The 26,565-nt window shown below is 27.5% G+C and overlaps 1 protein-coding gene and 1 non-coding gene across 7 annotated transcripts in view; both read right to left on the bottom strand.

Annotated features, from left to right (window-relative positions):
• Positions 1 to 1,356: 1,356 nt before the first annotated feature.
• LOC413946 (myocyte-specific enhancer factor 2) overlaps positions 1,357 to 26,565 on the bottom strand; it is a 48,293-nt gene continuing 23,084 nt past the window's right edge. For 4 of the 6 annotated variants that reach the window (XM_397383.6, XM_006558880.3, XM_016913583.2 and 1 more), the window contains 7 exons: positions 9,306 to 9,422; positions 8,827 to 9,030; positions 5,746 to 5,904; positions 3,802 to 3,937; positions 3,311 to 3,567; positions 2,890 to 3,074; positions 1,357 to 2,083 (listed from right to left, as the gene is read on the bottom strand). In XM_397383.6, coding sequence (XP_397383.3) covers positions 1,630 to 2,083; positions 2,890 to 3,074; positions 3,311 to 3,567; positions 3,802 to 3,937; positions 5,746 to 5,904; positions 8,827 to 9,030; positions 9,306 to 9,359 — 1,449 coding nt within the window. In that variant the 5' untranslated portion in view covers positions 9,360 to 9,422 and the 3' untranslated portion in view covers positions 1,357 to 1,629. Of the gene's footprint in view, positions 2,084 to 2,889; positions 3,075 to 3,310; positions 3,568 to 3,801; positions 3,938 to 5,745; positions 5,905 to 8,826; positions 9,031 to 9,305; positions 9,423 to 14,483; positions 15,794 to 26,565 lie in introns of those variants that run through there. The other 2 variants (XM_006558878.3, XM_016913585.2) reach the window with 2 other exon arrangements.
• Positions 15,883 to 15,977, bottom strand: Mir6048 (microRNA 6048). The gene has a single exon (NR_127324.1). It is a non-coding gene; the product is annotated as a microRNA 6048 (primary transcript).

Here is a 26,565-nt window from a genome sequence, read left to right as displayed (position 1 = left end):
TGATCCATTGTTATAGAAAAATTGTATGTGCAATAATTATTGTATTTAAATGCTGTTCAAACAAATTTATTAATTCTCATGTATTATTATTTGAAGATATATGCTCGCAAAAGTGCAAGCTCTCGTTGTGTACTTAGGCATTAAGGGTTGCAAAGTATCTTCCTTCTATGTCTTTCTTTTTCTTTTCATATCAAATGTGCAAAATACTTGTGGAAAATGTATATAACATATGTATATATGTATACATATACAAGTTCGTGTGTATATACTTTTCTTTCTTGTCAACATTATTAGATGCTTATTTCACATACAATATGTATGTATCTTTTCTATCATCTCATAATGATCAATATATTAATTTTCGAGCATATTTTCTCTACAGAATATCATATTTATTTTGAGTACAGTAGCCGATTAATCATTCAACATTTTTTTTTTCTATTAGCGGACATAGACCGTTAATTATAGTTCGCTAACGAAAAAAAAAAAAAAAAAAAGAAAAAAAACTCCACTATTTAAAAACAAATCAACATTTAACGATTCTTTAAAATAGACGGGTTAATACACATATGAGTATGAGTATAATACATTTTCTAATAATATGTTTGAATGATTTTTTTTTTACGATTTAAAGAGTACAGTTTTTTCAGAGTAAAGGAAAAAGATATTGCATTAAAAAAAGAAGAAAAAGAATTGTAAAATTAAAATTTATATACTAATCAAATATCATTATTCTCTGACTAGGTATTCAATTAAGAGAGAAATAATGTTTATTGCTCTCGATATTATTAATTAAAAACATCAATTAACGGATTATGCCGCGGATTGTACCTATCTACCATTATAACGCACAAAAAACAAGTAACAAAGTACATTTATTTATAAATCTCTAAATTGTGAAATCATTAGACATTCGCAAGCTCTTAGAAATTCGGTTGTCGATGCATTTCACCTCCGAAATGCTATACTTCCGGTTTTCATGTCTTAATATCCGTCCTAAATGTACCGCCATTTCCTTTCTTTATTTCGAAAGGAATAACCTTCGCCATAGCGACAAGTATCAAAGACACAATATGCCATATCACGAAGAAAATGACAATGAATTAATGAAATATATACAAACAATTTTCGTATTATATACATGAAAATATATGTATATATATATATACATATATATATATATACATATATATATGTATCCATCATATATATATAATATAATATAATATATATATATATATATATATATATATATATATATATATATACGTGTAACGCTTCAACATTATGGCACCGTTAATCGTCAAACAAATGTATCTTTATATTTGTATGTACGTGTCCATGTATGTGTTTGTATGTATGTGCGTGCGTATGTATATGTGTGGACTTTAAAATATATAAACAAACTTGTATTCTTCGTCCAGCCAAGTTGGATTTCTGCGAAAATCGTTCTTCATTTCACGCGCGCACCCAACCACAAGAAAAAAAAAAAAAAAGAACCATGGCCGAACGTGTGTAAATAATGTAACAAGTTTTTGACTTCAAGTTCCGGAACTTCTCACAAAAGCACTATACGCCGTTGTACGTAGAGGTATGAAACGATCGAGCGATTAACTGTTACGATTGATATTAAGTCGCCCAGCCCTCAGTGATTCTGGAACGCTTCATAAGTGGTCCGTTCTCATAGTCTGAGTTGTTCCCACCATTTCCTCCGGTGTTCGAGTGACTCGTTCGAATGTCTGCCACCGTTGCACTACCTGGAGACGGAAGATTTGTCGGTGTTATACTTCCAGAGTGAGACGGCGGTGGATTACTGCTAGGTCTGTTCGACACAAGATTCAACGATTGTGGGCCAGGATGAGGTACATGATGTGGAGGTGGTGCACCGGTACTCGACGAAGGTCCAACATTCAGGGCTGTATGATGAAGATTGCTGGTATTACTCGGCCCACTACTATTTGAGCCACTGTTGCCACCGTGAGGATCTCGAGGTGGACTAATCGGTTCGCTCTTTATTTTCACTGGTAATGGCGATGTGGCAGGCGGTGGTGTACTACTTGATACGGCTAGATGAGGAAGACCACTGCAATAATGTTGGAGATATCAGATTTGCAAGAAAATTGATTGTTATTAATTCTCTGATACAAAAATATATATTGATTAAATTTTCGTTAAAATTAAATTCTATTTTTGTCCTAAATTGTGAAAATAAATTATTATTTTATATATTCCTTAACAAATATATTAGTGAAACATTATGTAAACTTAATATTTCATCATTCTAAGTAATCAAAATGATTTAAGTATTAATAAGTATTAATAAGTATTAATTAATAAATTAAGTATTAACTTATTAAGTATTAATAAATAACATTATTTTTGCCTCAAATTTTTGTCTTTTATTGATTAAGAAAAAGAATTTTAATTAGTTAATATATGAACAAATGAATAACATAAAATTTGAAAGATGAAAATGGGATGAAAAACCACTAATATATTTATTGACATATTGCTAAAACAATTATTCAAACAAGAAAAAAACTATAAAACTCCAGTGAACGTTGTTTGATATTTTTATCCTCAACTAAGATATAAATATAGAGTACACATTAGAACAAGTGGCGTCGTTGCAAGCATGATTAAACTTTACAAATACTTTTCAATCTTTTCTTAAGAGTTTATATTATAAATTTGTTTTTAATATAATTATATTAAATAATATTATAAAATAATTATATTAAAAAATAGTTTCTAAACAGTTTTTTTTAAAGAAAATGAGATTTTTATAAATTTTAGTATAATATTTATAACAATTTTTACGATAAATATCAACTGGATGTGTAGTTTCTTTTTTTCACAATAATATTTAAATTGAAATTTTTTATTTACCTGATACTGGACATGGTGGCTGCCGAATACATTGATAAGTCATCAACGTACCTCTGATGAGACCAGGCTAAACTTCCAAGGTCTGAGGAATAATCGGTAGGTCCGAAACTAGAGTATCCGGCTGGAACTGATGGTGTTTGCAATGCTACTACCGGTGTATTTAATGCAGATTGTGTATGGCCATTCTATATATTCAAGAATAAAATAAAGGATCAAGTATATATTAAATATTATTGAAGATAATTTTTATATATCTATAAATTTTTATATATTTATGTTATATATTACTTTATTTTAAAAAATTAAAAAAGATTAAAATAAAAATACTCAATATAAAAAGATATTAAATCGCTTAATTATGTAATGATTTTAAATTACTTAAGAATAAATTGAAATCAAGTACAATATACTATATACTAACATCATAACTAGTATCTTCAGAGAGAGGTTGTGTAAGAGGTGTTGGTATAACTACTCGAAGATTAGTCCTGTGAGGATGAGGCGGCGGTGGAGGAGGTGGAGGTTGCGGCGAATGCCTAGACGGATTACTGCCTTTGTTTGCACTGCCTCCTCCAACTCCTAGTGCCGGTGAAGGACCTGGACTAGGTGAACCTCCTAATGGTGATGCTGATGGTGGATAGCCATTACTCATCTCCAACATTCCTCCTGGTGGATACACTAAATATAATACAAAAAAATATAATATAATTAATGTTGATTTTTTTTTTAGAAAGGAAATATCATAACGATAATTACAAGATCACATAACTATATTAATAAAATATAAATATTTTTATTTGCTATTTATTAAATCTAATAATTAATTTTATTTTTAATTCTTTTTTTCTATATATAAAATAATAATTAAATTTATTTGATAAATTATATCAGTGTATTTTATTGACCAAATACCTGAATCTGTTTCAGAAGACGATGGTCTTGGAGAAATGCTGGTATGCGCTATTTGAGGACTAGATCCAAGTAGAGATTCGCCATAACTATTCACTGGTACGGATACAGGTAGAGAGTAATTAGATTGTCCCATTGCCTGAAATTGTATTAAATCAACGCTAATAAGATCAATACAATATTCAATAATGATAGATTACAAAAGAATTGACAAATATATCTTTATTTTAAAATTACATCCTTCATTATTCTTTTACCTACTTTTATTACATAAAAATAAACAAAAACATATGTATAATATAATATAAAACACACAAAAAAAAATACAAATGCAAATCGATCTTCATCTTTTGTATAAATAAATTTCTATAAAAATAAAACTTGTTACAATTTTAAATTCTTTTATATTTATTATAAATTAAAAATCTCATAAAAAAAATTTAAAAAAGAAAAAGAATAATCTATATAATAAAATATTTTTATATGTAAATAAATATAATTTTTCAAGAATTCTGAAAATTTTATATTCTGAAGATTTTGTTTGCTAAAATAATTATGATTATCATATTAAGTTTTTCCAGATGAAGTTCGATGCAATATATACAATAAGTTGAGTAAATGAAAGAAAAAACAAATTAATGACTAATCAGAGAAATCTGATTTAAATATCTGCCAATAACATCGTTTAGGAGAATGAGCTGACTGTTTTGTAAACATACAGTATGTAAACTCGATAATAACTTAAAGAGTGCGAATTAAATCGAACCTACGTCACTGACAAATTGCTTGATAGCGAATTGTTAAAAGCTAATAAATATAATCAGGAATACTAACGAATTGTTCCTAGTCATGTGAAAACTTCGAGTTAGAGATTCCCAAAGTAAAATAACAAGAAGAATAGACGATTGTAAACATCTGGTTGTTATTAATTTCAAAATGATAATGAGAAACAACATATTTTTACATATTATATAATTTTTGATATAGAATTACTAAGAAAAAACTTCTTTCTTTTGATTTATTTCTCATATTAATCAGATTTTTGAAAAATGAAACTGAATAAATTTATATTTTATATATTTATATAATATTTATATATTAATATTTATAATATTATATTAATATTATATAACTATTCTAATATTTATATATTATATTATATATATAAATATAAATATTAGATCAAAATATTTGAAACTTTTTCAATTAAAATCTTATATAATTATAGAAAATTTGAAAATATACAATTCTAAAGCAAATTTAACAATAAATATAGAAAGATCTAATAAAATAATATTTCATCATAGAAGATCTTTATAATTCCAATTACATTTTTTATGATTTTTAGTTTTAAACGTATAAATTATAATAAAATTTTTAACAACTTATCTATTTGTAAGAAAAAAAATTCCTAAACACTCAAATATTAATATAACCAAGATTCCAACTTCAATTATTCATAATATCCAATATATAATACAATTTTCAATCTTTACTATTTCATCAAATTCTCCGTATCTTTGTATAAATTTAAAATACTAAAATAATACATTATACTTCAATAATGAAACTTTAATAAGATATATAATAAAATCAATACCAACATACCATACAGAGAACTTTTTCTATGTGCAAATTCTTAATATCTTAACTACTGCAATCTTAACAACAGTAACAACCTTAACCCAATTTTAATCATCCATAATAATCAACAAATACAATTCCCAATACTCTACAAAAACCAAAAACTTTCAGCAACCTTTGTATGCCTAAAATGCCTAAGATCGACAATACCTAAATACCCGTGGACCGTCGGCAGGAGATCCACACAATTTTTTCAGCTATCCCAGGTATTCTCCTGACAGGAACATTTCTCTTTTTCTCCCTGTCTGTTCCTCTCGACGTCAGTTGGCCATCGAACAACACAGAACGACGACCTCCACTTACCCGAGTGCCGTTATGTTGGTGCCTCTGCATCATTAGTTGGAACTCCTCGTCAATCTTCGTGTATTTGGCTTCGGTGCGCGGAGTAAGATTGTACTCGATCGCGTCAGGCTCCGGACTTTCCGGGGACATGGCGCCCTTATGTTCCTTCTTGTTGAGTGCCTGCAAGTGTCAGCAGACAGGTTCACGTGACCACACCGCCCGAGGGCACTCAACCTTCGCATGCACGTTAATTTAAATATCTAACGTCACATATACATACACATTTTATATATACATACGAATAGTCTCTCTAGTTATTTTTTTCTTCTCTTCTTTCACATATGTTTCAATGTATGGGTTATTTGTGTACGTACTTTTACGGTGAGAGGTTATACGTGCGTTTACGGGCGCAGAATATAGAAAAAAAAAAAAAGGAAAGAAGATATCGCGTGTCACGCGATACCAATGGTTGACAATGGATTTGTGTGGAGAATTCATGAACGACCCTGACCATTATTATACTCAAAACAATTGGGAGACTGGGTTAGGGAACTCCTAGGAATAAGTTTGTGATAGTTTTTCTAAAGTTAGAAATTTTTACTGATTTGATAGTAATATATAAGAATGACATTGAATTATATATTATTAGTATAATTAGTATTGTTTAAAATTCTTTTTTTTTCATAAAATAAATAAAAATTTGAAATAAATGATATTAAAATGGAAGATTTTTTAAGTTAATGAAAATCTCTTTTTCAAAAATTTGAAAAATTCAAAAAGTTAAATATTTTATGGAGAAGACAAAGAATTATAATTATTAATTTTTTTTTCAATTAAGAACTGTTTTTTTTTTTATTAAGATTTTATATAGAGATTATAAATAAAGTTAGAAAGAAGAATCCTCCAACTGATTTGAGCATAATGAATTTGTTTTGTACAACAAGTTGTTGGGTTTTCTTTTTTATTCTTTACCACTGATTTAAATATTGCAACGAATTTTAATTATTTATATTGGCACGATTGAATATAGTTTTTCTAATATTTTTTTCTTTTTTCATATCGCCAATATACTTTTACATCATTTATATTTTTATTAATTAAATAGTTTTTTCTTTTATAATAATAATAATTATAAGAAATATATTATTATTTATTACTATATTATCATAATATTATTCAAAATATTACAAAAAAAATTTATATTATAAATAAAAGTTTTACAACTATTTTGAAAAGAAATTACTTTGAATAATAATAATAAAATAAAAAATAAAAAATAAAAATATTAAAAAAAAAAATATCAATTTATTCGCCCTACCAAAAAAATCATCTTATTTTATTAATATATATAATAATAATATGAAAATAAAAAAATAATCAAAAGAAATGTCCTCAAAATGAAGTTTTTTGTATAATGTTTATTCCATCCAGTCATTTGTCTTTTGTTAATTTTTTTAGAGGTATCAAGTAAAACATCACGCAAGAACATCAAGAGTAATTCTCTGTCCGGCTTTACTAATGGACCACCCCGTATAAAACGATTGAAAAAGAAGACACACAGAAAGAAGGCTTGTACTGCACGCATGTAGATAATACCGCATACTCATGTATAATTTCGATAATCGACAAACTTGAAAAAGTTAATAACCAATGATGATACGCGAGGATATCAGACATCGTGAAATTTTTCTTTATGAAATCTCTCATTTACTGATATACCCGTAGAGTTATAGAGCAGGCTGGCACTAACAACTTGTCGCATCAATCGGTGAGATTATTTAAAAAATATTGATACTATACGATTCAATGCCGTTCAGAATATTTAAAATTCAAGTTCAAGATTCTTAAGAAATTGAATGATTCTATTGAAAAGATAATTTTTAAAAAATTTTTTTAATCGTGGAATTGATAAAGAATTATGTTGCAATATTTATTTTATAATTTATATTTATATTTATATTTTGAGGTTTTAATTTTGTTTTTCTTGAGTCAGAAATTCATATCAAAAACTTTAATAAAAAAAAAGTAAAAGCATTATATTTAGCATTAATTATATTATTCTTATAAATCTAATATTAAAGTTTTTTAAATATAAAAAAAAAACAACTTTATTGATTGAAGAATTCATTTTTAAACTCAATTTATATATAAATCTAAACAAAAAGTTGTTTTCACTTGTATCTTTAAATTGCTACTTTTACTAATTTTCTTTTAGAATATATCTTCTTATTATTATTTTAAAATAAATCATAATGGATAGCTGCAAAAAAAATTTATTAACAAAATATTTTGGCTATTATAAGCATAGATAAAACAAACAATTCTTAGATTTAAGAATAAAACAATTATTATTATAATCATTTATTTGTATGATATGTAAATAATTATTTTTAATAGTTAAGAGTGGCTTTAAGATCTTCTTGTAAAAAGCCTTCTGATCAACTAAATGACTTGAACATATAGTACTTTCTGAGACAACCTAATCGGCCTTGGGCATGCAAAGACAAGCTTCAACATTCTCTGACATATTATTTACGTGAACAAGTTTTTTGAAAATGATGCTCATTCAGATTTAAAACACGTTTATCTTACTTCCGAAGAATTTTTTTCATTATTTAAAATAAAGGAATATTTTATTATAACACTGGAAAAAAGATTGGAAAATGTCTTTAAAAATCTTAATCTTTTTAAAAAGAATTAAATTTCTTCTTTTATAATTTTATAAAATTTCATGAAATATAATTTAATATTTTATATATTATCATTAACATATAATAAAAAATGAATTCTTCAATATTTTATAATGAAATAATTAACCATAATATTCTATGTAGATTGTAATATTCTAATTCTAATATTTCAATATTGTATTAAATAATCAAAATAATTTTATATCAAAACAATTTAAAATATTGAAAATCAGACTCAAAAATTCTCAGGAATGTTATTTTAATTTATGCATTATAAAAAATTTCTTAAGTAATAATTATCCCTTTTTCTATTTCTCTATCATCTATCCTATCATCTACTCTTTTCATAGATGATGAAGATTTGGAAATATTGTTGGGAAACTTGAAAATTATGGAGGAGAAATCGGCTCACCTCGATGATATTCTTGTTGGTAAGAGACTCGTGGGGTTCGTTGTACTCGGTGTACTTGAGAAGAACCTTGTCCATGTCGGTGCTTGCATACTGATATAGCTTGTTACTCGAACTGAAGATAATCAGAGCGATCTCACAGTCGCATAGTACCGACAACTCATATGCTTTTTTCATTACCCCAAACTTCCTTTTGTTGAAGGTCACCTATTAAAGAAACATCAATCAATTATCTTTATTTGCCTCAGCCATCTTGAATTATTTGATAATTTATCAATAAATCAAACTGATATAATAGTTATCTGTGATACAATAATGATTCTGATTGTTTTTATTTATTTTATTTGATAAATATTGGATAATAATTGTCGAGGAAAATTATTAAAAATCTGAGACAGAAGATTAAATAAATATTCGTCTACGTTGTCATTTATTTAAATTATTCTTTTTACCTTTTTATTATTTAATGTAAATCATAATACCTGACGATTCCGTTCGTCCGTGATGCGCGAAATTTGAATCTTCTTCCGACCCATTTTTGTACAGCGTTATAAAGATGAAACAGTTCTTCGGAACCACTGGATGGAATATTAAAAACACTAAAACAAAAATGATCTTCTTATTTCTTTAATATTACAAACAATTAAATTATCAACAATCAAACAAAAAACATTTTAATTCTTTGATATAACATACTTTTCAATGTGACTGTTTACTATAAAATATCTTTCACATCTTATTATTTATGACATCATCTTATGATTTATGATATCATATCTTTTGTATAATTTTTCCCAAATAAATTAATATTCATAAATCATTGATTATTAAATCGATAAGTAATTATCAATAATCTTAAATCTAATTAATATGAATTATTTAAATCAATTAAACTATTTAAATAATTAAAGATATTGTCTAATGATGAAAACTATTATTTTATAAACATGAAAAGATATAATTTAAGACAGGATAAAAATTCAAAAGAGTACTTTTACGTTTTGACATTCTAATGATCACCATGAGGAAATTCAAGTTGAAACGGTGACAACTTTCGAACAACGAACAAAGGATTGCGATTTAGCTAGTGATTTGAAAACAAAAAGCGCGCGCGGACCCATAGAAAACTAGAATACGAACCATATAGCTATGTATCACATGCAGTTCGAAACATGCGCGACAGAAGTGGACCATGCATTTCAAGTCTAATGCTGAAACGTGCATAAAGCACGTGTCTCGTTCGTGTATCGATTAATTGTCCAACAAACCAGTCAACTAACTTCAATGATACATTAAATTCGACGGAGAATAACAGACATGCCTTGTTTATGTGATATCCTATTCAACACGACTGAAGTTCCATTATCTTTCAGCTAACTTCACCTTCGATCGTATGCGAGACATTAGGCGGGAATTTTGAATGATTTTGAATGATTAAACATCGTGCTCTAAATATTTTTCTTTAATTAAAGATTTTGTGTAATGTTTCTCATCAACACATAAAAAAAAAATAAAAATAAAATAAAAATAAAGTTGAAATATGAAGGATTGTTGTAATAATTAATAATTTTCTTAGAAATGAATATCATAATTATCAAATATCATAAAATTTTTAAATATTTAATTAATAAAATTCAATTGAAAGAAATTTGAATGTTATGAAATTTTAAAAATAAAATAAATAGAATAATTATTTTGATGAAATCGAAATAATCGAATGAAAATAAAGATGAGATTAATTAAATAATTCAATATAGTGATTGATTGATTGATTGTTAAAAAAATAAAACTAATTAATAAACAATTTAGATATTATTAGAATAGCTGAATAGTGATAAGAAATTCAAGATAAAACTAAAAATTTTCTCTCTTACTTCTAGCAAAAATATAGATAACAGTAATAAATTTTTTTTTTATTATATATTATCTAATTCAATCAAATTAGCGTTCAATAAAAATTTCCTATTTATTTCATAACATTCATAATATTTCATAATATTAAATTTATTAAATATCATTTATATAAATCAAATTGAAAATGATAAATCGAATCTATATTATGACATCATATTTCTAAACTGAATTCTTAAAAATTTTATTTTTCTAATAGCAATTTTTCAAATCTGATTATTGGAATAAGCAAAAGAGACAGAACAAAGTAATCTAATTTCGTTGTCAAAATTATAACAGAATAAGGTGAACGTAATTAATTACGATGTCACTATAGCCAAAATAAATGTGTAATAAACATTGATTTTTCATTTTATCGATAATTAACGTACGTAATAATCAATTTTGTTGCTCGAATTTTCCTCAAAGTGTATGGGTATATTGAATTATGTTCCATTAGAACTATCACATGCCAATTAATAACGATTATTAGTTACCATTTATGATCTTTATTTTTGTATCATAAATTTACATAAATTTCACAATACTGACATTTTGAGGATTATATTGAAAATATTTCTAATCTTGTATTTTATGAATTTTTCAATCGATAAATGGATTATTTTCTTTTTAATCTTTAGATTAAAAAGAATTGAGCATAATCAACAATAAACTGTACTACTGTCAACGACAAATGAATAGAAAAATCAAATTACCTTTACACCAATTATGATTAGATAATGTGCATCATGAAAGGATTATCAAGAAGCTTCTTGTATTTCTACTGTATCTTATCTTAAATAATAGTAAATTCGATTCGATATTATTTTTTTTTAATGGGCATGAGACTTTTTTTTATTTAAGAAGAACTGATTTCAAAATAAATTATTTATCAAATTATAGATATTAATAATTTTAATATTTCTATTTCATTCGAACACTATTCTACGAGTATTCATTTACCTATTCAATATTGAACAATATTTATGATCGAATTCTCATTCCAATAATCAAATAATCATAAAATCACAAAATTCGAATATTTGAAAATTATAAAAAAAAAAAAAAAATAATCAAACGACCGATTATTCAATAATATTTCCTTGATTCGAAAAAGCTTTCAAATATTCAGATGCATCGAGATTGATAAAAACATAGGCTTTAACGTTGTTCTAATTCTAAGCTCCATCAACTATATTTACTGAACTCCCTTTCATTCATTGCAAACACGCGATCTCTCGCTATATGAATTAACGCGAATTTCACGGGCAAACGTTATTTTTGTCGCGCCTATCTTGTGCATCGCGAAATTATGTTGCACCGTCACCGATTGTAATTATATCACGCTCGTGAATCCATCAGCTCTCACGTTTAATCGAAAATGATTTCAATATCGGCTCTTCTTTAGTTTAACATGCGATTCATTCTCACAAAGTTATTATAAACTAATCATGATTAATCTAATAATTTTCAGTGCTTTTCATATTTTTACATTTTTTTTAGAATATAGAAATTTATTTCTTTGGATTTGTATAAAGAACTTAAAATCGAATGAGATTATTTTTGAGGTTAGGTATCGTACATAGAATAAATTGAACATTAATATAAAATATAAATAATGATAATGAATCATTAGAGAGATATACAAATATATTACTAACAATATAATTACTACAAATTATAAAAAAAAATTATTAAATAAATCTATTTTTGTTGATTTATGATAATATGATACAAAAACCTATACAAGATATTTAAGTTTTTTAAATAGTAAATTAATAAATAAGTTTGTGAATATACTATAAGATAAAACTATTTATAATTTTATCATTTATTTATAATTTAATTCTTGTAAAAATAAGAATAAAAGTTTCTAACATAAATTCTTCATAATTGAATTATATATATTATTATATTCATTTTTTTTAAAAATACAATTTAATAAATATTAACATACATAATAATATAATTTATTTAAATATAGATTTGATAATGTACGTATACTAATCTATTGATATATAACAAAAAAATCTCTTTCCCATTTCTTTTATTTAATATAAATAAGAGATTAAATAATCGAAAAAATATTATCAAATTTGTATCGTTATTAGAGATTTTCAGATTATTGCATATAAGATCATTTTAAAAAATTGATCTAATTCCAATTTCTTCATAATTATCTTTCTTATAATTACATATTAGTATACTTTATAATTATCTATTATAGTGTGATTATACGATAAGTGTAAAGTTACAATCGTAATAAATTCCATCGCGAATTTTCCATTTATTTCAAAACAGAAGATAAAAGATGAATCGTTCATTCAGTGAATGATCTCGTATTGTGAAACTTCGCGAATGATTATTGGCTATCATATAATGTAATGGAAAAAGAAAGTACGAACGAAAAGAGGGCCTCGATATTTCTTTGCTAATGACAATAAAGAGAACACTCTGGAGAGTGGAGAGGTTAGAAAAGAGAGGTTACAACTCGCTCGAGTTGTCGTCCGATCGAATTTGGTTTATTATACAAGAGCGTAGAATGTGAAGCGAGGGTCAGCGACACAGCATATTTCTCGTACACATGTCGTATTTTGCACTTGCGTCAGAAGCTACTCTCTATTGTATCGAATAATATTTCGCTATATATAAAAAATAATTTTCAATACAATAAGTTTTGTATATAGATGTTTCATGAGTTAATTGCATCTATGAATATTTAAATGCAATATCTTTTTTGATCTTTAATTTTAACTTTTTTTTTTATCATTATTTTATATTTATCTTTATTAATTTTACATTTATCTATTTTATAAAATTTTTTGATATTTAAAATACATAATTTTTTAAAAAGATGGAATTGATCAGTTTAAATCCTGAAATGTTCCAAATGTTCTTTACTCTTTTACTCATTTGGAATTATATTAACTTTCCTAAATATTAATATAACATAAGAGTTACATTATTTTTCTAAATCTTTAACAAATTTTATATTCTGTGATTATACATTTCAAAGCGAACTTTAAATAGTGTCAAACAATAATCACTAGAAATTTAGTACTTCACCATTGTCAATATATTAATCATATTCACACTATACTTAATTTTATTATAAAGTAATAATATAATATATTCAAATATTAATATAATCATATTAACAACAACGCGATATTTAAATTGAACATTTTAAACATTAAATATTAAGTAAATGGACTACTTTAATTCGATGTATCAATTTCGATAGAAGCTCTCACACGAGCTGCGATAACATGAGCTTTATCAATTTTATTCAAAGCAGTACTCATATACGCGTACTTGGTATATAATATTATATGACATGTTGAACTTTGTCAAATTTAATTTGATTCTTTCGAGTATTTCGTTTGCAACCGGATAAACGCTATTTCGATATCGCGAAGAGTTTGAATCGTTCGATAATCCATCATGCGATATATCGTTATTCATAAAAAAAAAAAGGTATAAGAAGAAAGTAAAGAAATAAAATTCGATAGAGTTGAAATTATTTTTTTTTCTGTTAACATTTATATAATTTTTTAAATATATAATAATTATTTGTAAAATAAGAAATATTCTTAATTGTTAATATTTTCCATTTTCAATATTTTATATTATAAATAATTGTATTTTTTGTAATTATTTATTTTATAAATAATGCATTTATCTTAATTAAATAGAATTCATTAATATTTGTAATCATCTAACAATAAAAAAAATCGTTTTATAATTGAATGTTACATTTGATAACTCACCGACTCGAAGTGAGCTCGATCAGTCGAACATCTCGACGGGTCGTTCGCCAATCGATCGATCTTCTTGCGCACACTGAATCGATATCAAAACAAAGATGGCGAAATCGCACTCTCTTCACAGATGTTGTCACAATATAATTGAAGAATTGCAATTGAGACACTCGGTCACACGATATTCAAAATTCCACACATTTATTTTTTATCAAAATATCATATGTCTTTTGATAAAATTTGGACTCGTAAAAGTGACTTTTCAATCAATTTAGGATCATAGAAAGAAATATATTATGCGATGGTTTATTTGTTTTCAGACCCACTTCTTTTTTTCGAGAAATATCAAACTAGAGATTTATGAAATAATCTTCGGTCACAATAACAATTTAGTTTAGTACAGGCACGTTTTGCAAGCTTTTTTTGAGAATTAATCAGCATCTAATGTTCATTCAATGTCATGTACACGGAAACACTCACATGTAGGAAATATATATATTTATATATATATAATATGTGTATACATGTATTTAACTATATATGAGAAAATACAATTATCAAGAGGTTAGCTTAGTTAAAAGTGCGAGAAAAGCTCGTTCTCCAGAACGGACGTCAATGGTCCCGCAATCGATATCTCCCACTAACACCCTTGCGAAAGGTACAACTTTAAGATCAAAACAAAACTTCTCTTCGAAGCGATTTCATAGAAATAACACATAGTTTTTGGCACGAATCAACTTGCACTCGTTTTTAACAATTCCATCAACACGCGTCACTTGCTTTGCACGCCGGATTTTGTCGGTTCGAGAATAAGCCAATCACGTATTTGCTTCGTAACGACAACAGTCGACGACAACGCAACGACAACAACGGCAATAACAGCAATAAGAACTTCCTTTATTGTTTCCAGTCTTTTCTTCGCTTTCTTTTGCTTCTTCCTTTTTTCTTCTGCTTCGATATATCGTGATATATCGATACTTTCTCTCTATATTTTCTTCTATATTCTCTCTATATTCACTTTTACAAGTCCGTCGTTTTGTATTAATGTACACGAGCGCCGATAAAACAATTCTTCAGGATCCAGCTTACCAGGAAGCAGGTTAGCTAGGTTAGAATATCCTGGCTGACTAGAAACGATGACTAGAAACGCGCGTTCTTTCTTAAAATATTTTTCACGTGCGGCGAGCCGTCGATTCGCACTGCTCTGTAGAAGATTCAAATTTAGAAGCGTTGTATCGGACGGTAAAAAAGCGGGCCGCGCGCCTCGACCAGTTCGCGGTCGAGCCTGAAATAAAGATTTGAGGAAGTCGCGTGGAGAGCATAGGAACGAAAGAGAGACAGAGAAAAAGGAGGAGAGAGAGAGAGAGAAAGAGAGAGAGATTAAATGGAGAGGAGGGGAGTCTGGCCGTGTTGCACATACCAGTCGGTCCACCTCGCCTCTGAAGTTCGCCTCGGCACGCCGAGCTAACATCGACGAGGTTCGACCGCTGATTGGCCCTCACAGAGATCAACGTCAGACGCCACCTCGCCAATTGCGCGACGCCGTATATGCCGCGCATGCGTACCATTTTCAGACAGAACAGTCGCGGTAGCATTCCAAGTTCGACTGTGCGTTGAACGACGTTGATTTTGATTTTGCCCAATAAATGTTTAATTATTAATTAATTTTATGTTTATGTTGGCTTATGTTGGTATGTTGGTGACATTTATTATCACGGTGAATTCAGTACGAAAATAAAAATTGATTATAATAGTTGAAATCAATATTTACGAGCAGGCCTTTTGTCATAATATCAAAAAAAAAACGTTTTATTCAATTGCAACTTGTGATATCAATATTTTATTAAAATAAGTAATTGTAATTATTAATATATACTTCATTTTAAACAAAAGAAAAAAAAAATAAAACAAAAAAAAAAAAATAAAAAAAAATAAAAATAGAATAAAAATGATAGAAAAGATTTATGAAAAAATTACAATAATTGCAATTTTACAATTAGGTATTTATAATTAATAATTTTATGAATTTTGATTAATTTATAAAATATATTCTTAAATTGAATATATAATATTATTTATAGATTATTCCAATATTATGTTTTAAAATTAACATTTAAATAAATTGATTTTTATGTAAAATGATATGAGTGTTCTCAGATATCTAAATTAAAATTTAGATCTCTATTTTATATTATACTAAAACCATTATATTCTTTTTTTTTATATTGTATTATTATCATATAATTTATTTTATAATTTATTTTTTTTTTAATGAAATGCCAAACAGAATTTATGTCATCACATTATGTTTTTACCATAGTTTTATTATGAATTTATGCTGAGAGATAATTATCTTATTTTTATGAATATTTCAAAAATAATTTTTAAAAATTATTGACATTTACTTAAAATATAATTTTATAGAAATATATCATCAAAATAAAAGATATTTTTTAATAATAAATATTTTAAAATAATGAAATATTGTTCTAATAAAAATTTATATGTCACTTTAGAAACATTAACATGATATAAATAAAACAACAATCACACAAAATAACATTTTGTCTTAAAAATATATAAAAATTAGTAAAATATCACAAATCATTCTTAAACATTATCCCTAGAAGTTGTAAGTTGTTTCACATTGGAGTCAATATACATTATAACCACAAAAATTTAAATAATTACGTGAAAACTTACATCTTTATATCTTATTAATATTAATTGATCAAAAATAATAGCTCGATTAAAGAATTTAATCGACGTTTTACATATGTTTTTCTCAAAATATATTAGAGAATGAAATAATGATTGTAGTATGAATAGTTTATGTTAAATTGAACTAAGATTAGCAATTGATTATTCATATATCATTCATTTGAATAATAAATAAAAATCGAATGTTTCAAATATAAAATAAAATTCTCTTAAGTAATTTTTATATATATGCATCGATTTTTCTAGTACAATTTTACTTTAACCGTTTAGATTATTTGAATATAACTTAATCTGAATAGAATCTAAGATCCTTAGGTTATTGAGTATGATAATGAAAGTACTTTTATATATCAGATGCTTGAGTTAATGTTACAGCTGAACTATCAATCCGTGTATGTGATTATTTACATTAAAGCTCCTTTATTCCCACCATAATCCATTGTACATATTATACAACGTTCAATTTTTAATCTCACTTTATTATTTTCTTTTATTATTTCTATCTAACACATGTTACACACACAATATACAAACAATATTTATCAAACATATATTGAACTAATTAAAATAACATAAAAATCATCAGTATTTATCCATCTGTTCTATGAAAAAATTTTTTTCCAATTAAAGTTTGTTATATAATAATATATTTCTCACTTAAATAAAATAAAAAAAAATGTTTTTATTGTGATGATTAAAACATTATGAAAAAAAATTTGAACATATATTCTAACTCGTAAGTTATTAATGTCAAAAATTGACATGGCAATTGATCAAATATCGTGACAAATATGTTGAATTACAAGGGAAGACAACTACAGAGATCATTTCACAGTGGATTCTATTGGTAAACTCGAAAATCCAACTCAATAAATATTAAACGAGCCAAGACGAGCTTGATGGTTGCTAGCGACTAGCTTCCATCAGTTATTCGCAAGCCATCCGACAGCCGTGTGAAATGAAATTGAATCGAGGATCCACGTTCGAATCACTTGAACTCCGTGAACTTAGTTACGTAACATTTCAAATCGATTTCAAGAACCTAGAGGGCGCTTTTCCCGAAATAATATTTGTATCTGAATAGCATTTGGATTTAAATATTTTAAATGCTAGGGAATTTGTATAGGTTGGTAATATGTTGGTAATATGGAAACTAATTTTTAGTAATTTTAGTAATTTTAGTAATTAAATATTATGGAAATTTAATGTTAAAGATTTAAATGCATAATAGCTTTGAAATAAAATTAAAACTGATTAATTTGTTACATAAATATTTAGATAAAAAATATTTGAGGTAATAAATTAAAAAAATAATATCATAAAAATATATAATTTGATATTATACTTTTAAATCTCTCTAAAATTGTTTCACGAATTAAATAAAAAATTTAAATATGAAATTATAATAAGAATTATTACAAAATTCCAAGAATGAAATAAATTAAAACTTATTAAAAGTAATTAATTTTCTGATTAATTTTAATAATTACAATGTATTTATATAATATATAATTATAAAATGAAGAATTTAAAATTAATTATAAAATTATAACATATATAATATGACAAGAAAAGATATTTATCATTTTTATCAATTATTAATATTTCGGAAAGAAACTCTATCGAGAAAAAATATTTATAAATTATAGAAACGGCTATTAAATAATTTGTAAAATTTAATAAAATTTTAAATTCTTTAACAAAAATATTACGATAAAAATCTAACATGTCACTACTAAAAAATATTATCCATTAATAAATAATCCCGTCTCAAGTTCCCCATTGAAATTAATATAGCAATTGCGCACGCGAATCGAAGTATCTCTTATTTGAAACAGAGACATGAAGAGGAAAACTGAAGACCATCCAGATCGACAAACGTAAAAACGTCTTGTCGAATCATCTTCGTTGCGAAAAAAGCTCACAAGCAAAAGCTGGCAATGGCTGTCGATATTTAACGAATTATCCCAGGTGCGGGTAAATATAAATCTACTCCAGGTCGGATCGTATGTATTATGCATGAGCTGCAATGTAGCTGTCCCCCTACAGAGGTCGGATAACCTAACCCGTCGAGAGAGCAGGCAAGTGTTCAATATATCCTAGTCTATCGATCTCGTCGACCGAGCGCGAAAAGACGCGAGAAACGGGACAGTGGATAAGTAATTAATATTCTCCAGATACAGATAACGAGCAACACTATGGCTGAGGGCGACACCAGCTAATTCTAGTGGACGCGTGTCTGCACTCGAACTCTTGGCCTAAAGAGAACCGTCGGAAAAAACTCTAGTGACTTCGCGAGAGATATAGGAACATACGATGTCTCATTGTTAGTAGCAATGACAACTAAGCAGAAAATAATTTTTCGTGAAAAAATAAATTAAAACGAACAAAATAAAACTTTTTCATTTGATTTTTTTTCTTTTTTTTTTTTTAATTTTTAAATCAAATCAAGTGGAAAGTTTTCAAGTACAAATAAAATTGGTTAATTCTTGACGATTAGATACAAATGAATTATCGATAAGAGGTAATTCTAAACATATGAAAATAAAAAAGTAAAAAATATAGAATAAATTTTTTTTGTTTAAAAATTAAATTTGAAAGTCAATTATAGGATTTTTTTGTACACGATTCCGATCTTTTGATTTTCTCAAAAACAAGGATGATAAAATTTATATATGTAAATTATAATTTGCATATATAAAACAAGGGGCATAAAATTTTATTCCATATTTTTTATTATTTTTATACGTAAAATAATCATTTATCGATAGTTCATTTGTATCTAATCGGAAATTAACCAATATCACTTGTATTTAAAAAATTTTTAACATAAACTTGATTTATTTAAAAACAAAGCTTTAAATAAAGAAAATTTTATTCTTTCTTTTCCACTTATATCTTCATAAGGAATCTCCTCTTGTTTGATCGTTGATCACGAATAATGAGATATTCTTGGTGTAAGATATAAGAAAATTTTTTTATGAATCATTTTAATTTTCTAACATACTTAGGTATTATTTATAGTGTACAATAAGTGAAAAAAATTTTTATCAATAAAATATAGTATAGTATATAATATAATAAATATTGAAAAAAAACTTAGAAATTGTTAACCAGATGGAATTATTAATTTTTTCCAAGAGTGTTTTATCGCATATGATGGTGGAATAAGGTTGTTTAACGGTTACAACACAATGTGTGCAGCAAGTAGGCTGATCAGTGGCAATTGTATCTGCAACAATGGCAGATGTCAAATTGTCAGATGATCTCCGTTTGAACGCGGAACATAAGCTACTTTTGTGAAGACACGCCGATACATTATGCATTCTAGAGCGTGCGAGTTTACGCGAGATGTTTTCGAGAAGTTTGCATCACAAAAATACTTTGGTCGAATGGCCTGAAACTCTCGATAACTCGCTCACCAAATATTTAACGAGAGATGCACTTCTTTTCTTGGATTGAAAAATAAATGATAATATTCGAATAATCGCTTTAATAATTTAAATAAGTATTACTTGTTTGTAAAAAAATTTTTTAAATTATACTCGAATATTCTTTTTATACGATATTAACATCGTAGAAATGAGATGAATTCAAATTTCTATGTAATTTCACGTTTGATAAAATAAATTTTTCAACATACATACGACATACATTCAATACGTTTAAATCTAACAATGAATATGTAATCATCTATGTTATAAAAATCTATTTAAAAAAAAAAATGAAGATCATAAAATATTTATATGATAAAGGAATAAACACATTAGTATACTAATTAGGCATAGAAAATGTTAATGTAATCATTAATGATCAAAATTATTAGTGAGAACTTACCACGTTTAATGCCACGTGTACGTTTTTAATGAACTTTTTCCTCATATCATTAACGTTTCTACAACGCATAAAAAGCATGATACCATTAACCATCGATAACACGCTTAACTTAACTTGAAAGAATAATCAGTAATGGTCAGATATTATTCCCTTATTAATTTCCATTTCTTCCAAATTACGAGAGAAGAATAATGATATTTCTTTTTAATGTACGCGCAATATACATATATATATAAGTAGTTTAATAGAGATAATTTTGTGCAAGCATACATAAGATGGACAAAGAGCATCGAGAACATTTCCATTTCATCGATTGGTCGCGTCACGACTCGATGGGACAGAACGTATCGGATAAACGTCAGCATGGCAAGTTGCGCGGTCGGAATAATCGGCCCGCTGAAACGTAGTTAATCATAATGCCGATTATTTCGCGGATAGTTGCAGGAACCGACGTCTATTTCCGTTTTACCGTCAGTCTCGTTTCTGTCATTCTCGATACGATTCTATTTGCGAGAGAGATCGACCGGGTCACACGGTTAAGCGTCGTTCATCCGATAATGAAGATGGATTTCTCGAGATTTTCCTGTAGAATTTAATATGAGATGAAACGTGGCGCGCGCAGCGCGAATAAATCGAATCGAGTTCACGGAGACTTTGAAAACGATTTCTTCTTTATCGATGGAAATGCATTTTCGCGCATGTAAGATCCGAGAGGTTATGTTTTTAAAATTATGGGAAATCGTAAATAATCTAATCTTCGATACAGTTTTTCAACTTATAATATATATACGCTCTTCTTTGAATAATGTAAAAAATAGAATAAAATAAACGTTTAAAAGATTATTTCATATTATATTATAAAGCATTCCGCTATAATAAGCCAAGTCAAACCAAGTTTAGTAGAGCAGAGTAACACGTTTCAATACCCAATTGATTGTTCCTGTACGCGATTCAGTACAACGGTTGTTTGTACTCAGGGATAGGAGCCCTTAAGCAGTAAAAGGGTTAACAAGTTCCCTGCGTGGGTCGTATATCCTATATTGAATATTCCCTTCAAATCATTTTCTTTGCTAAATTTGAATATAGAATAATATTTCATAAAATCACGTTTCACGATATTTTAAATATTTCCAATTATTGTTTTTTTATACCTATTTCCAATTTTAAATCTCATATATTTTTCCCATACAGTTAATATTTCTTCTACAAGCATTATGACGTATCTCGTGAGAGAAAATTTATTAGTTTCGATAATGAATTGCCTTATTTTGCCATTATCAAAGTTATTTTTTCTACAATCACGCGATTTGAGAATCTTTAATGATTATACAGATATTGATACATTTTGTAATAAGAAGATAACATGATCGAGCAATCGAAACTAAACATGACGAAGAGAAGAAAAAGACAAGAAAGTTTCGTTCAACTTCCTTTTTTATTATTTATTCGGCTATTTTCATACGTTAAACTTGGAACAGAGAAACACATTTAATCGAACCAATTATGTAAATAAGTTTTATTCGATTAATTTGCTTTCGCCCTAGATAACGTTCATTTATTTATTTACGGAAAAGATTATTTGTGTGTAAGCACGTATGTGAAAACAGGATATCATATTATAATAATAATAATAACAACAACGATAACAACGATAATAAAAGCAATAAAAATGATTATTAAGGATGAAGTTTTTACATTTAAAAATTTCTCAGTATATTCACTGTATAATTTATTTCAACTAAATTTCAAATTATTATAATTACTAAACGATCATCTTCCCACGATTATTTAATATCTTAAGAAATAATTTGCATCACGTTTATAAAAAATACTAAACAAGAGATCCATATATATATATATTTATAAACAAATAATTTATATTCCCAATAGCAATACTTTTCTAAAAATAAATTTTCTATTTTTTTCCTATCTAATTTTTCCACGCGTTAGAATAAAATAAGATAATAATATCTTAATAATAATATTAATATCACTTCATTCCGTGAATGACCGTATTATATTACCATAAGATATATAAAAAGAAATACTATAAAAAAAATTGTTTATCCAAACACAACGTCAACAATAATTAACACAACGAATTTCATCTTCAATATTCTTCAATCTTTCTTTCATTTAAATTATTAGCTTTTTTCTTTAAATTATTAGCTTTTCGAAAGAATATTTTATCCTCATCAATGATCGAATTGATCGCATCGCACAAATGCATACGTACACACACGGGATGGGAAATTCGATTTTTATTACCCGATGCAATTTCTCGTTTCGAGATCAGTTTCGGTGTAAAAAAAAAATAATATCGAATCGTACGCGGATAGGATTCGAATTTTCATAGGATGCAACAGGGTTCGATCGAGCCGTTGAAAAAACGTGCTCCGGAGAAAGCGGGGAAAAAGCGAGGAAAAAGGGAACGGTTAACTAGACGCGGATACCTTAGAGCACTGTGTAAAAGGGATGTCGGCCCTCGTGATCTCCTTTTGCTCGACGGTGCGAAGGAAAAACAATACACGTAACAAATACCTTTGGAGAGGCTCGATCAATAGCAATATCGGGACATACTGTGCCGTGGTACCCTGACGTATCTTAGACATGTACGAATATCATCTTAATCGTAACGCGATCTCGATAATCCGAATTTTTTTTTTTATTTTAATTCGATCAGATACAGATGGACTCGAAATTATGGAAACGAAAGGAGTTTATCAAAAAATCTTTTCAAAAGATGTAATCTGCTTGATGTATATTGTATATGACACGTAATTTCAATCTTCAATTTTATGTTAATTTTATCTAAATTGTTCCATTTAAAATATGACGATAATCTGACGAACAATTTATATAGAGCTTGATTTGCAGAACGAAAGAGTAATTATCCGATATCCAGTAGATGATCTGAGAAACTAGAATATAAATATGGAAAACTAACGAGAGGAATGATGAATTTTCATCGAACAATTGGAATCTAGATAGGAATGTTGAAGCAGGATCAGGATTTAGGGGACGAAACTCTCGAGATCTCTCGTTTAATCGTCGAGTTTTCCTTACGAAAATCTGAATCTCCCCTTTAAGGAGGAAAGGCTGTCGTTCCGGAGGAAAGGAAAATACCAGGTGGCCACCAAACCATCACGAAGCGAAACTTTTAACACAGCCGTCTCTATCCCTCGAAACTACGATATTTCGAAGATCCATGCGGCCGTCTGTTCCCGTACCGGATATCCGCTCATCCTGCCGCCGCAGAAGAAACATCTTGGCTTCCGACGACGCTGGAAAATCTCTCTCCAACTCGTTCAATCTTCACTTATGTAAAATACGAACACGTGTCCCGATCTGTTCTGATCTGTACAAGTCTGCCACTCGATAACGTTTTCGAGTTCTTCTTCGTCTATTGCGTTTTCGATAAGTCGATTTAAACCTCGTTTCGAGTGTTTTTTCATCGTCGTGGTGTGGAATGATGTAATTTGAAGTAGGGGCGGATCGAACGATTTTTCTCGGGATCTTCCTTTCTCGAGAAAGGAAGAATCAAATATTGGACGGATATTATTGAGAGGAAAATTTGTTTTATCTTTTTTTTCTTTTCTGAAAAGTTTTTTTTTCCTCCAAGATATTTTAGAAATGATATATAAAGGGGAATTTTTAAAAATTCTTAAAAATGAGTATAATAATAAAATAAATTAATAAATAAATTTCTATTATTAATTCTTGTGCTTTGATAATTAGCAATCTTATTTTACGCTGTAAATATTTCACGAAGGAAACAGGTTTATAAAAAAAGAAGAAAAAAAAAAAAGAAGAAAAAAAAAAGTATGAATAATTCATTGAACTTTTTTTTTTTTTAAATATTTCTTATAAAAGATTTCTTGTATATATTCATATTTCACAATATGTAAATTAATTTTTCTCTAAGATTTTTAAAATAAATTGAAATATTTATTTGAACATGTATGAATATAATAATAAAAATATAATCTATCTTACCTAACTAGAAAAATATTTCTAAAAGAATAAAATAAATACCTCCTAATGAAGAAAAAAGTAATACTAATAATTTGTATTTATCATTTAAGAAGAAAATAATTGCTAATTATTTATAGAACTAATAAGTAATTCCAATAAATTCTACATTCATATGAAAAAAATGTATATCTTCTAAAACTGTAAAGAATAAATAACTTTCGTTATAGATAATAATAATAATAATAATACAATAATCCAATACAACCATACACCTGAAATTGTAAAAAGTAATAAAGATCGCGAAATAGATAAAAAAGAATAACGCTTTCTTTGTAAAAAAAAAAAAAAAATAATAAATAAACGACAACATCAACGAAAAGAATACAAAATAAGAGAGATAAAAATAAAGAAAAAGAAAAAAAAAAAAGAATTTCTAGAACAAATTTTCATAGCTTTTTAAACGAGACGAAATACGTAGCGGACGCACAAGAGCTGCCATTTAACCGAGGCACGTGTGATCTGCGCACTTGGCACGCGACCAAAAGGGAGAGAATGAGACCAAACTCCGGAGATGACGTCACCAGGTGACCAGCACTCCCGAAGATCGGACGAAAATCTCGAAGTAAGGCCCGGCCGATTGTTCCCGGCCGTGTGTTCAGCCTATCGCGAGTTATATCGCTTTTCATCGACGGCGAGGGGGAGCAACAGGTTCCACAGGTTCTCTTCTCTTTCACAGCGAGAGAACGAAGGAAGCCCTTTCGACTCGAGGCGAAAGCTTTTGTCTCTTGCGATTTGCTCGATCGAAACGATTAAGGAAGGTAATTTAACCGGAGATTAGTCGATTTGTTTGCTTATCAAGAGAAACAAGTCTTTCTCGATTTCTAGAAACGATTCTTCTCGATCCATTGTTAATTTAAACGTTTCAAGATGTTCGAATGTTTCATCATTCAAAGATTTTATTATCGGAGAACTTATGCGATATTCGAATATATTTCATTGACCAATCGTTGTAGCATTCAAATGTTGCACCATTCAAACGTTTTACAATTCGAATGTTCCACTATTCAAAATGTTTCATAACACGTATTTTTCGCATCCAAATGCATCACAAATGTAGTATTTAGTATACGAATGCATCCGCTGTTCAAATTGTTCGATTGTTTCAAATATTCAAACGATTCATAGTTCCGCTAAATCTAAACGTTCCACGATTCAATGTTCCGTTCTCCAAATTTCAAACAATTCCATTATCCGCATTACCTTAAATTTATCATTATAATACATAATTTTTAAAGGAGGTAAAGAAGATATATAAACTCGTGTCTTCTCTCTGATAAATTCTCTTAAGATACACGCTTAAGAAACCTTGTTAAAATTAAAGATATTCTATCTTATTCGTCTCTTTCCAATGACATTAATAAAATTTAGAGAGAAAAAAAAAAGATATTTTCGAAATGAATCGAGTCGAAGACAATAGAGAGAGAGAGAGATGATTTTCTTTCTTCGAAGAATCTTTCTTTCTTTGTGCCTAAGTGCATCTTTAAAAAGGGGTGAAACC

Source organism: Apis mellifera, linkage group LG8 (genome assembly GCF_003254395.2).
Source record: "Apis mellifera strain DH4 linkage group LG8, Amel_HAv3.1, whole genome shotgun sequence".
In the NCBI taxonomy this organism is placed as follows: Eukaryota; Metazoa; Arthropoda; class Insecta; order Hymenoptera; family Apidae; genus Apis; species Apis mellifera.
The sequence above is the reverse complement of the archived record's forward strand: the minus strand, read 5'-3'. Positions and strand labels throughout refer to the sequence as shown.